Source organism: Centrocercus urophasianus, unplaced genomic scaffold (assembly GCF_019232065.1).
Source record: "Centrocercus urophasianus isolate 14NV4802_14NV808 unplaced genomic scaffold, USGS_Curo_1.0 seq_14, whole genome shotgun sequence".
Classification (NCBI taxonomy): domain Eukaryota; kingdom Metazoa; phylum Chordata; class Aves; order Galliformes; family Phasianidae; genus Centrocercus; species Centrocercus urophasianus.
In genome coordinates, this window is record NW_024884586.1 from 24,465,631 (window position 1) to 24,479,283 (window position 13,653).

Sequence of the window (13,653 nt, forward strand, 5' to 3'; positions counted from 1 at the left end):
ACACTGAAGAAAGGGAAAAAAATACACTGGAATTTTAAAAGACCACATTACTTCTGGCAGCTTTGCCTTTTGACTCTCATCAACTTTTTACCAGTCCATTTCAAATATCCACAGAACTCACAAATAAGACAAGAGAACCAACACTTTATTGATGCTTACAGCCAGGGAAAATAAAAGGTTCTAATTTATATGGTGCTGGCCAACCTTTTAAATTGCCATCCTCCAGCAATCCGCTTTGAGACCTGCAGCTCCTCTGAGAACTTCTGAAGACAAAATCCTCCAAAACAAGTAGATAACCTCTGCCAGCCATGATTGTATGAAAACACTCTGATTAGCCAGTGCTCCTTCCACCAAACTGAGATAAGTATTAATTTTTTGTTATGGGATTCTTCTACAGGTATTGTAGACAACTAAATTTTTTGTCATGCTAGGCAACAGAACACAGGAGATTGGATATACTCAAAGGAAACTATAACTCTATTGGGAAAAAAAGATTTTAAATGATGTCTGGTCACTTTATACATGGCACATCTCCAAGTACATGCTGAATTGCAAAACTGTAACACATTCAGAGAGAATATTTATGTGTCCCCTCTTCACTACATGCGCAGTATTTTTCTCCCATGTCTCAAAAACTGTAGCCACAATTTCCAAGTATATGCACGATCAAATTTCTATTGATTTAGCAATGCCTTTCTATGATGTCCCTTGCCTTAACCTCATTTATAAAGCTGTTTTGCATTATTTCAAACTGTCAATGATTTGTGACTCATGAATATTCAAATCTAATTTGCACTTACCTTTTTTGCATGCATGCTTACTTGTAATATGTCTCATTTGCCCTTTGTTTTGTGTTTATTTGCAGATTGTTTAGTGAAGTAAACTCTGTTTTTAAAGTAATAGCATCTATTTAAACACAAGTGGACCAATTCTCACCTTAGTACTGTTTTATATCACTGTAATTCCATTAACTTCAATGGAGTTTCTCCTGCTTAAGTGAAGAGAAAATGAGGTCCATGAACTCATTTTGGCTGTTTTTTCTCCGCCCCTAATCTTACGTTAAGGTTTTTTTAGCATGTTCCACTGGAATGGCAAAAGTTGTATTTTATTCAAAAGGAAATATCGAGACTGAACTCTCAATATTTCAAGCTCACTAACACTGTTCAGGTCTTCCAATTTGAGTAAAAATTAAGAATTCTTTACGCTGACTTATTAGTATTCATTCATAGCACAGTATTTTATTATCAGAGAAATATTTTTTTTGTGGCTATAGTAAATCTAATAGAATAATTCAACAACTTAGGAATACTAATAATATATCCTTTCCAGGGGGGGGTGTGGGACATAGATCGAGAAGAGTACTTCAGTGCTTCTCACAACACAATTGGCCCTGAATCTGGCTCTTTCTGTGCTTGTTTACCTAAAAGGAATGTCTGTTGAACTGCTAGACGCTGAAGGAAAACAGGGCCTAGATCTTTATACTGGTTTATTCACATTTGTGGGGGATTATATAATTAAACCAGTGCCTCTCTCAACTATTAAGAATCTTGCTAGACGTTTATTTCAGGAACAGTTACCATGAATGTATTGGGTGCAGACTGGACATTTTTCAGTGAATGAAATCTGGGAACAATAGGAAAAAAGAAATTTTCTTTTGAATCAAACAGTCGGTTCTTACTTCAGTGCCCAGAGCCATTTGTTAGAGGAAGCAATCCAAGGTTCAGCTGGGGGAGGGGAAGAAAGGTGATCGATTATTTCCAATAATGTTTGAAAGCTGAAATTAACCTATAGCGACAAAATTGGTTGTGTTCCTTGGCTGCTACTGCAACTCTATTCAAAAAGCAGTCTAGGGGTTTCAGATCAGGAGTCTTGTTCTGATCATGGCCATACAACCGAAAATTAAAGCAAGGATTTTCCCTTAACAAGCATTAGGTAAATCTATTTTCTTTATGGATTAAATCCTACTATATTAAATTGAATGGAGGCAAAATCAGGCTTTCTATGAATAACTGCACAGAACAAAAGCATGCATACACAGACAAGCATATGTGTTGTGAACTTTTATTATTTGTTTAGTCTCTTTTTAAAATAATTTCATTCAACCTATTGGGAAATAGAGCAAGTGTGATAGGTGACCAGTGACACATCAAGAATAACAAAACAAAAAGCCCAAATGAACACGTCATGGATGAGTTTTAGGCTGGAAACTGTTTGCCTAAGCTATTCCTGATGAATATTTTGAGGTATAGAGCCCTTTTTCTCTGAAGATTCAATGTACTTCCCAGATTTGATGTGAAGTTCCCAACTGGGTACAAGAGATCTGAGCCTAGAAAATAACGCTGCATTCATCCAAGAGTTTACTTCAAATGAAGGCTTTTATCAGCTGTTCCATAAAAGAGAAAAATATTTCAGATGCTTATTTTTAGCTCTTCACATGAATAATAGAAGTGAAATGACTTCAGTATTAAATGTGAGGCAATTTTTTAAAAAATCTCACATGTAGGTTAACAATGATATACGTGAGTACAGTATGTGAGGGTTTTCAGTAATGCCAGACTCGTGTTTTTAAATGGCATGTCTCTTTTGTGAAGCTTTTGTGAAGTCCAAGGTAAAGTCATACGCCTCAAACGCCCAAGAAACAGCATTATCTGGTGTGACACATGCCGAGATATGTCTGATTGTGATTGTAATATAGCCTTAAGGTAAGAGACCAGGACAACCACTTGTATGCTATTTTTTTCAATGTTGTTTGCATTTCTCTACATCAAAAGAAAGCCTTCTGCTAGAGATATTTATTTGCATATCAGTGGCAATATTTTTGATTGTCTATAAATGTATATGAAGTATTATAAGATTAATTTGATAATTAGCACGTACTTTTAAAATGGAATATAGTAAATGATCATGTTTCATCCCTGAAAAGTCTGCTGATTTTGAAAAACACTTTGAAGAAGAATGTACCACTATAACATGAGAAATATCTAAATATGACAAACGAAAAACTTGGCTGCAAATCCCTGAAATATGAATTAAAGAACTGATGCTTCCTGTGCTGAGGGCTTACTTCAAGGCTGGTGCTTATCCACATGTGCCATCAGGAGGAGCAGGAAGACTGAGCACTTGCACGGGGACAGTGGCACTTTTCAAATTCAGCATGCAGAGCCCTGTGTTCTCCATTCATGTAGTTTTCAGACAATGGAACTTGGGCCTGAGGATACTTGAAAGCTATCAGTTTTTAAAACGTTGTCTGCAGAGATTCGCTGGCTTGAGGAGATTTTCTCTGAGCTTTTGTTTCCTCTGTGGGTGAGACCTATGGGCTGATTGGCAGCCCTTCTGATGAGTGAGGTTTACAATCACTAATGTCTTTGTTTTGGATGTTTGGACCTTTGGACATTAGTTGTAGTCACACATCGCAGCACGATTTCCTCCCTAAGTTATCAGCATTAAAGTCAGTAGGGATACTGCCCAGATGAGTTTCACTCTTTGACTTTATTGGCTAACTTCAGTGGTGGAAAATGTGGTGAATGGAAGCATGTAAACACAGCAAGGTGGTTAGACATTTCAGTTATAGGAATTAAGAGAGTTTCTGCCCTTTAATGCCAAGGTAGGGATAATATCCCATCTAGTTCACTGCAACTGCAGACATCCAGATTATTTTATTCTGACATGAAAAACCTGTCTGAGAAATTGTTAAGCCTGCACACTGTCCCTCTTCTTCCTCTTTATGGATCCTTTGGGACCATTCTGTCCTGCAAGAACTGGATCCTCCATTCTCTCGGTGTTGCTGTGACTCATCCTGCTCAACCTGCAGAGATTCAGGTGGAAGAATAAGTTTCTCAAAATGATGAACAACTGAGGAAAAAGTAAAATCAGAACAATCCCAGAGTGTTCACCTTCATAAAATAATACGTATTAACTAATGTATGTTTCCTCGCTTACCTTATACCTGTGTTTCATTCCCTTGCATTAGTGAAGTAATTAATTTCACAGGAGAGATGAAAGGAGCCAAAGAGATGACAGCAGGCATGTGTGAGAAAGGAGTCAAATGTAGGTCTGCGATGGTGGGCAGCTGAAAAGTGTTTCTGACATGCATTTCGTGAATGTGAAGAGAGTGTCAAGAAGTGCACACAGAGGAGCTGAAGGTGTGTTGTGTTTTCTGCTGTCTCGAGCAGGACTGTATGCTGTGTATCTTCTGATAGATCATACACGGGGAGAGTGATGTTGAGCGTGGTGTAACAGTTCTGATCTTCTCACATAGCTTTGGTCATTTACAGTGAGGGGTTAAACTGAATTCCCTAAGAAATAAATGTTTCCTGCTTTGCTTTGCTTGGAAATATATATATATATATATGTACGTGTATACTATTTTTTAGTCTTAAGGTTTCTTAGGGGAAATGCTGTTTCCAAGGGTTGTTTCATGAGCTGGGAGAACTGTTCTAAACCTCTGGGGCAAATGTTTTCATTGAATTGTCGAAAGAGCCTGAGATTGGCAACACCACCCTGCCCCTGGCTAATGAGCCTTCCCCGAGAGAATATCAAGTGCAATTACCTTTCAGGGAATAACAACATTCCAAAGAACCATGGACCCTGCAGAGAAAAACGAAACATACATTTGTAGGTAGAAACAGCTATGAATCAGCATTAATTATCCAATAGAGGAAGAAGGGTTGCAGTAAGTCTCAGTTCCTGACTTACACCATAGATCACAGCAAAAGTGAGCTACTTATAGAAAATATATAGAGAGAGAGTTCAACATACCCCAGCCCCCAGCCCCGGCACTCACACTTTGTCTTGGACAGGAGCTGCGCTTCTGAGGTGAGTGTCCCGACCTCCGCTTCGGAGATGGCTGCAGGAGGCGAAGAGAGCTGCTGCTGGCGAGGGAGCCCCAGACGGCAGCGGGATAGTTAATGTAGCTCAAAGGCTCATTCGGGGTCTCCCACGTGCAGGCGTGGCCGAGGCCGCCTGGTGTCCCATAGCAGCTCGGCTTCAGAGCCGGGAGGACCTTGTCCCCCCGCGGCTTCGTGTCCAGCAGATGCAGAAAGGAGGAGAGTCCCAGGCGATTAGGTTTTATTACGCACATTCCTAGAAAGAAGGAGGGGGGTGGGAAAGGAAGACACCATATATTTTGGGTTGAGCGATTGGAAAAACATGTGAAATTCAAGGGACTTCTGGATGTCACCGAGGCTCCCTGAGCTTGTCCGCTTGCGCTAAGCCTCCCTCCGAGGCGCGGCTCTCCGTTGCCCGCTTCATCCCGCGTAGCCTCCCCAGGGAGCCGGGAAACCCCGCCGCAAACTCTTCGGACGTGAAAAAGCCGCGGAGAAGGATAGGCTGCTTTGCTGAAACAAGGCACACATATATTGAGTTTGTCAGGGATCATAAAATGTGAATTGATTATTCAAACAGCCATTGATTATAAAAGAATGCTTACTGCAGCAATGGGAAAGGTTAAAAGGAAATTGACCCTCCGCGTACGTGACATAAAGTCATTACGTAAATGAGATATTCATACAGGGTATAATCAAGGTCACGCTAATTTTATTTGCGGTATTCCACTCAAATCTCGGGCTTCGTTTGGAGGCAGCGAATTGTCCCCGAGGGACCTAAAACACCAGGTAGACCGCAGGTGCCGCTAAAATATGTACACACCCACGTCAATACAACCCGAGGAAGGTTGCGCGTTACCGCGGGGACCCGCGGGCGCTGCGGGCCCCAGCCCCGTGCGGTGCCGGCGGCCGCGGAGCCCCCGGAGGCTGTTGGCACCGCGCCGCTGCGGGGGCCGCCTCCCCCGGGCCGGGAGCGCGGGCGGTGCGGGCGCTGCCGAAGAGCCGCGCCTTTCCCAGCCGGGATGGGAACGTGTCAAAAAATTAGATGTATTTATGCACATATTTATCCCCTCTAATTATAGAAATTAATCCTCTTACTTATTACTAAAAGGTAACGTCTGAGGCGTCCCTTTGATGTTTAACAGCATCGTCTGTGGCTAACATTCCAACTGATTAAGGAATAATTGTTGTTAAATGCTTTACAAGCGGATAGTGTTTAATTGAGAGGCATTTATAATTCTACGGCTTACCGCAAAATGAAACGTAATTAAAAACGCAGGAATTTCCAACCGATTTTATTCCAATTACGTTTATTGTTCCGACTAATTATGGCAGAAGGGGCGCGTTCCCCGGCCTTGACCGGCACGCGGTCCCACACGCACTGGGCGGGTTCCCCTCCCCAGGTGCCCCTTCACCCTCCCCGCTTCCACCCCTCATGAGGCGCTCCGGCCCTTTGCTTCTCCCCTCTTCGCAACACCTGGGAATGCGCGAAAGTGCTGGCAGCACTCTTTCCTCGGAGTCACCGTAGAAAGGCTGATAGATTTCTCGAAGAAGCACTTGCCACACACTGCGGCAACCATCTCCTAGCAGGATCTTACAAACCAAAGTAAACAAAGCACCCCAGGGGCGATTTCCTCCTTTTGCGCAGCTCACTTCTCAATTTACCTCCGAAGCGATCGTAAACACGCACAAGAATTACAGCAGAAATCACAGTTGGTCTGAGGAAGACGTTCCGGATGGAAAAGGCAGAGACTGAACGCGTTCAAAGGAACGGTCACTGAAATACCTGCTGGCTGCCTCTCTACGGGCCAGCCTTCCTTCTCCCCGGGAACTCGGGCTCGCTCCAGCGGCTCTTCAACCGTACATCTCCCTGGGAAAGGGGAGAAGAGGGAGGGAAAAAAAAAAAAAAAAAAAAAAAAAAAAAAAAGGAAACAAACAAACAAAAAAAGATATACCACCACCTCCCCCTACCCCCGCACATCGGGTCTGTCTCCCTAGCCCGTGAAGCAGCGTCAGCCTCAGAACGGGTGGAGTGGGAGGAGAAGTGACCCGCTGATCGCAGTGTTTGCTCGATAGAAGGGAGTGATGTGGCAGTGGATTGATTTATTGCTGAGTTTGGCCGCGTCCCGGCTGGGCGCGGGAGGAAAAGGAGAGAGGGGTGCCTGGCACCGAGCTAACACCAACTCAGGGCTCACGGCTAAAAGAATCATCAGTTCAGACTCTGCTGCATGGGGGCTGCGGGACAGGGGACACATAACATCCATGCTGCTCCCGCTCTGCTTTCCTTAGGGCTTTAACCAGCTAAGGAAGGATTCCCTATGGTCATCCCTCCCTTTGTTACCCACTGCTACCAGCACCCGGCCCTACACGGATGGGTCGGGGACGCTCTGCTCGGAGGGCTCCGAACTCCCAGGTGGGCTCCGGCTCGCCGTTCTCTCCGTGCAAGTTCTCGGAGCTCCTAAAGGGTTTAACCGAGGTGTGAGAGAAGAAAAGCGTTTAAATCTTACTAGGGAGATAAAAGGGTGGGAGGATTCCCTCTGATGGCAAGTTAGAAATAGCCCGAGCTTTCCAGAGGGACGTTCGAAATGGACTTAACGGAGCCATACTTCTACTTCTTTTGCCTCAGCTGTGGGTCCCGGATCCTTTCAGCATTGACAGAGATTTTCAGAGAGGGGAGAAGGGGGGGTACCCGGGGTGGCCATTTTATGTAAATGAGCAAATCCGAAATGTATTACAAATCTGGTGTAATAAAACTGACAGTTTTGACAGTATTGACAACATAAATATATGTTGGAACACAGCACTTTCAGACACTTAACCGATGAAGCAATAAAAAGATTCGACTACAATATTTCAAATAATCGACATTGATGTTTTGATACATCATTTTTATACCTCGAATCGATCTATCACTCCGTGACCGGTCAATTTTAAGTAAAAATCTGCTGCAATTATTTACGCTATTGCCAATGACGACCTAATAACTGTTTTCAATTAATTACAACAAAACTAAGCATTATGAGGACCAATCGGCCGTATATCCCGTCGTACAGTCCCTCTCGTTGTTTGTGCGGAAAGCAAACACATATATGCATATTGCATTCTCTTTGTGGGATCAAAAGACAGGCGTACAAAGGCCATCCCAATCTTCGAAGAAAGAAAGAGAGAAAGAGAGAAGAGTGAAAGAAAAGCACCACCACCTCTCTTTCAGTAGCACACCACAGGCTCTCAGCACGCACTTCGAGGAAACATTATAATATTTTGTCAGCTCATTCCCCATGCAACACCAAGCCGGCTGCTGTGATTTTTTCCCCCTTTTCTCTGTGGACTGCAACCCACTTCAGACAATGGCCCGTGCGGCTCCTTCCGAGCGGGGCGCTCCGCGCCAGAGCTACCGCTTGTACGGAGGCTGGCGCAGCGTTCCGAGGAGGGGAGTGGGGGGTGGGAGCACATTGTTCTCCCGGACTGAGAGCTCCGGCGTGAAACGCGAGCGGGTCCTCTTCCGAAGTGCCAAGGGCAACTGGGGAACAACAGTGAGTGTTCTGAGTGAACGAAAGCAGAGCCTGGCGGAGTTGGGAGCTCCTCAGCTGCTCTGATGTTGCGCTACGCTGACGAGCTTGTCCTCACTGTCCCTTCTGTTACGATATCATAGTGCAAAGAGGGATTTTTATTTGTTTACTTATGTGTATTATGTTTTGGGCTCCTTCGAAGAAATGTAATATAGATTTTGAACTACTCTGGTAGAAGCAGCTTTACTGGGCAGCCCAAACCGGTATTTTTGTCCCTCTGGTTTACGCTGGAAATATGCATGGCGCTGCTTACAGACTTCCCTGTACACCCCTGCCAGTCCACGGCATACACATCTCGCCGCTCACTTCACGCTGGTGCTTCCCACGCACCCAAGCATGGGCTCAGTCGCTCGGAGAAGGGGCGGGAGCCCCTTAGGTCCCCCCTTCTCACCGCGGCCGCCGTGCGGAGCTGCAGGTAGGGGCGAGTCTGGCGAGCGTCCACGGCCACGCAAGAGAGTTCCTCTCCTCGGCCCCGCTGCGGGCTCCGCGCCGCTGGCGCCGGGCTGCGGGCCCTGCGAGGACTGCGCGGCGCGACGGGAGCACGCTGGAGCCCCGCCAGATAGCGCTAGAGGGCCGCCGATGGCACCGCCGCGCCGCGGCCGCGGGGACACGGCCTGGGGGGGCGGCCCGCGGGGCCCGGGCAGGTCTCGGCAGTCTCGGGGGGACTGTGGGGGCTCGAGAGAGGTGAAGGAGCCACATCGCTCTAGGAAGTGGAGGTTGCGTTGGGGTTTTGTAAAAAGAGGGGGAGGGGTGGAAGCAAGAGTTGAAAGGGAAGTTAACAGGTAAGCAATGAACCTCCTCCTAATCCAGCTCCCAAAGACCGCAGCCATACCGCAGCTGAGGTCAAGAAAAGTTCACCGCGATGGGCTACCATTGACTTTCTGTGCTGGAAAGGTTTTCTCAAAAGAATAGATCACTGCAAAGAGGAGAGCGCTGCGGGCAGGAGGGGGGTCGGGGTGAGGAGCTCCATGAATCCGGCGATCCGAGGAGCTCAGACTTGCGGCGTTCCGCCGGGGCGGCCTGGACAGGACCTGGGAGCCGGGCGGCTGCGGAAGCCCGGGAAGGGAGGTCAGAGGGCCGAGGTGGGCTGAGAGAGACAGAAGTGGCCATAAGAGTCAAGCAGGGAGAGTGTGCAAAGGGCGATTTCAGAGGTGGGAGTCTGAGCTGGAGAATAATCCTGACTCCAAAACCGCAGAGGTGCTATCTGCACCCCACGCGTTGTCTTGGGAGAGAAGCACAAAGAACAAATCCCGTGGATTTTGCACAGGAGCCTGGTTATGCTGGAAGCCCGAAGACGCATTAACACATAGACTGCTTTCTTCATTAACTCTGACACGTTTCCTAGAACGATGGTTCGGGATAAAATGCTACTTCCAATATTCGGAATTACTCGTTCCGCTCTGCTCTGCCCTCAGCCCATCCATTCCGGCTCTGTCTCTAAATGTACGCGGTATACTCCCGAATGCAATGGCATCGCCCCAAATACTCGAACTCCGCGCACAAACAAACAAACATTGAATAAAGTTACAAACGAGATTACGGCCAGAGTTATTTGTCCCTGCAGCAAGGCGTCAATTGTTCTAACTGATGTAGGGGCGCTAAGAGGATTTAAACCACGCGAATTTAATAAACCAGATTAGCAATAGGTGCTTCCCCCAGATGCTGGGAACCGCACGGCACATCCACTCCGCGTTATCTATCAGAGCCCAGCGCTTCTTGAGAGGGCTGCGGGACATTTCGGAAGGATACAAGCGGGTTTCATACAAGCACAGTTTGTCCCCTCGAAAAAAAACTTCCTATCCGCACTGAAGCTCCCGCTGCACGCCCACGGGCACACACACAGCAGTGGCTCAAACACACTGGGGGACACATTCCGGGATGTTACCTGTTGTGGTGCCATCGCTCCGCAGCGCTGTGCCGAAAGGGAGAGGGGAGCGGGTGAGGGCGGCGCGGGGCCCGGCGCACCTCGGGGCGGTGATTGGAAGCAGACCCGGCCGGGCTGCAGCGGATTTTCCCTCCCTCCGAAGGCTAAGAAGCCGATTTGGGAGTTTGAAGGGAATAGGTTTCAGCGTCCATATTTGTTCTGGTGCACTTGTAAAATGCGATTTGAAGAGGATCTTTAGCTCTCTGATTGTCTTTGTATTGTTTTTCTTGAAACGGATCTTTTGCCCTTAATGAATCCCCACACAGCTGGACAGCTCCTTCTCGGACACTGAGAGCGCTAACCCCAAACTGACCCCAATTTGACACCACAAGATGAAATTTTACCGCCTGTTAAAACCATTTCCAGCCCCTGCCAAAGGAGCTGGCTGTTGACTGAGATGCACTTCCACACCGGACACCTCATTTCTCTTTGGACTTTGGGGCCGATCTGAAAAGAAAAAAAAAAAGAAAAAAAGAAAAAAGAAAAAAAAAGAAGAAAAAGAAAGAAAGAAAGAAAGAAAGAAAGAAAGAAAAAACAATAATAAAACAAGCCCAGCACACACCGCATCACCTCACCACTCACACTTGTCCTGGGAACAGCCTCTGCCGTGAAAGTGATGCACGAGAAATGGAAATTGGCCAATTTAATTTTCCCGAATTACTGTGTTTTAAAAGAAGTATGTCACAACGCTGAAAATAATAATAATAATAATAATAATTAAAAAGCAAATTTAAAATGACCTGAGGACGTAGAAGCCCCCCAGCCCTGGGTGCACGGATCCCATTTCCCTCTGAGCTCCCCAAAGCATCTTTGTTAGAGCTGCGTACTTTCACTGAAGGGTGCTACATTGACATTCTCTTTTAATGGTCAAACTGTAGCGCTTTATAACCGCATTCTCTGCGTGCCTTAATCCACTGGGATAGTGCAGAGGAAAAAGGCTTCGACTCAAGAAAAAAAAAAGGCGTAAGAGCAAGAGGAACATGAAAGCCCTCCGTTTGCCAGATGAAATTGCACTTTCTCTCGAGTTAAAATCATTTTGAAAAGTTGGTCCCTGTCCCACACACAAGCGGTCGAGATAGCGCGGGGGGGGTCATTGGTTTGGGGGAAAAAAAAAAAACAAAAGCAAAACTGAGCAAATGAAAGGAGCTGCACAGAACAGAAGAAAAAAAATATTTTTGGCTGCTTTTTTTTTTTTTTTTTTTTTTTACATCTTGGATTTTAGATTGCTCTCTAACAATTCCCTGCTCCGAAGAATCGGGACTTAAAGGAGCTCCTGTGAAAAACAGAATAATTAAAAAAAGAAGTCTAAAATGATATCCTAAACAACGACGTGCCTTCTGCTATGGGAGCAAAGTTGTGAAAAAACTTCTCTTTGAGAAGAAGAGTGGTGAAGTTCTCCCCAGTCTGAGATCTGAGCAAACACGGAGCCCTCAGAGGGAACGGATTACTGTTGCACGGCCGCGCGCCAGGGACAGAGCCCTTCTCTGTGCCACCGACCCTTTCGGAGCGAGGCGCACTCGGGCACAGCAGGGGGCACGGCTGCAAAATCCGTTTGGGAGCTGCAAATATTTACAACGCGTCCCTGAGCTTCCCGCATGGGCTGCGTCGCCATGAAGGGATGCCTCGGCAGTTTGGAAATCGGGCATCCTAGTGGCGGGGTGGGGGGTTGGGTAGTGGGGGGAAGAGAGAAGGAAATTAAAAAAATCATAAAAAACAAATAGCATTCACCGCTGAGCAGATCTCTTAAAAATCTGTTCGAAATGTACAGCTGTAAAAGTAGGAAAAGATTTGCATAACCTCCTGCTCTGTAGGTCTCCGCGCACCCAAAGGATTAGTCGAGCATTCATTACCATGAATATCCTGAATTACGTTCCCGATTTATACGACAGAGTATAAAATACTGCACGAGCGTCCCCTCTTTTCCCTGCGAAACGCAACGACTTCACCACTGCTCAAAAGAGATCTCCATACTGAGGGCTTTCTACTCACCTCTCCTCCCAGTCCCGGGAAAGCCAGGCGCAGCCATTCGGTTGCTCTTAGGATTTAGCTTTAATCTCGGAGGAGATCCTCTCAGAAAAGCACTGCGGGGTCGAGCCCGGCTCCGGGCAGCGAACGAGGGCAGCTCCGGCCGACACCGGGGCCGACATCGGGGCCACTTCTCCCCTTCTCCAGCCCGCAGCCGCCGGGCCGGGTGCTGCTGGAGCTCGGGGGATGCCCACTGGCGTCCGTCAGCCCCACGCTATCTTTCTTTATATGTGAGGGCTGATTTCCCGCAGACATCATTGTTATGATGGCTCATTTAATCAAACTGTTTAATTGCTCCGGTAATCACTATCATCATCACAGGTACTCAATCATTCATCATTTTGGAGGGGTTTATTGACCTCTGGAGCTCATTCCCCGCGCCTATTAAAATCAGGCCAAATATCTGCAACTGCCCCCGAGTCATTTTCTTAAAGTTAAAAAAAAAAAAAAAGAAAAAAAAGAAAAAAAGAAAAAAGTTAAAATCGTCACTCTCATCCTGAAAAGCAACGCAAAACACGCCAACCCCTACCCGAATAAATCACATAGTTCTTATTTTTTTCTGCCGTGTATTTCTAAAAGCCACCTATGTACGAGGCCACATTCACCACCGGGTACACAATCATTGATAAATCCCGCTATTAACGGGATAGTCTGGTTTAGATTTTATGTGCAGGGGACCGTGAACGAGGCTGGGGGCTGGGGAGGACAAAACTGCAGCGATCGATAGTCGGAGGCTCGCTCCTCCCCTCACTGGAGGCGCCCCGTGATTGATGAGCCCGGGGAGCGCCGGTAATTGACTGCGCTAGGGTAAGGCATGCTCGGGCTGAGCGCGGCGATTGGCCGAGGGAGCATACCAAAATTACCGCGTGTGTGCGTGTGTGTTTGGAAAAGTTCATCTGGTGCTCGGGGCTGGGGGTGCATCCTCTCACTTCATTTGCCAAATCGTCCTCCTGTAATTAGCGCTCCCGTTAGAGGCATTACCGGGATCACACCCCGGCGCGCATCCCGTCGAGGTACGGCAAAGTCTACGGACGCGTCCACGCGAGTACGCCGCTGCCCGCCGGCTCCGCTCGGAGGGAACGCGTACAGCGGCCGCGGCACATCTGGGTCTCTCCCGGCAGAGCCGAACTGACCTCCGTTCCGAGCCCCTCTCCCACGCTCCATTCGCAGCCCAGAAAGGGATTCCCCTTCCCTCCGCTCCCTCCCCCTCCCGAGCCATCCTCAGCTCTTGAGAGTTGCGATCACCCCACGCGGAGCGGTGCCCAACGCGCTCTCCCCGTGCCCGGACCGTTCATTCGTAGCCACGCTCAGC

The 13,653-nt window shown here is 47.2% G+C and overlaps 1 protein-coding gene across 1 annotated transcript; it reads right to left on the reverse strand.

Annotated features, from left to right (window-relative positions):
- Window positions 1–2,047: 2,047 nt before the first annotated feature.
- LOC122157528 lies at window positions 2,048–11,928 on the reverse strand. The gene is made up of 8 exons (XM_042813263.1): window positions 11,814–11,928; window positions 11,525–11,589; window positions 10,661–10,763; window positions 10,278–10,562; window positions 6,489–6,693; window positions 4,784–5,336; window positions 4,550–4,587; window positions 2,048–3,805 (listed from the first exon to the last, which is right to left on the reverse strand). The coding sequence occupies exons 1-8, from the start codon at window positions 11,926–11,928 to the stop codon at window positions 3,691–3,693; spliced, it is 1,479 nt and encodes a 492-aa protein (XP_042669197.1). The 3' UTR covers window positions 2,048–3,690.
- Between the last annotated feature and the right edge of the window lie 1,725 nt (window positions 11,929–13,653).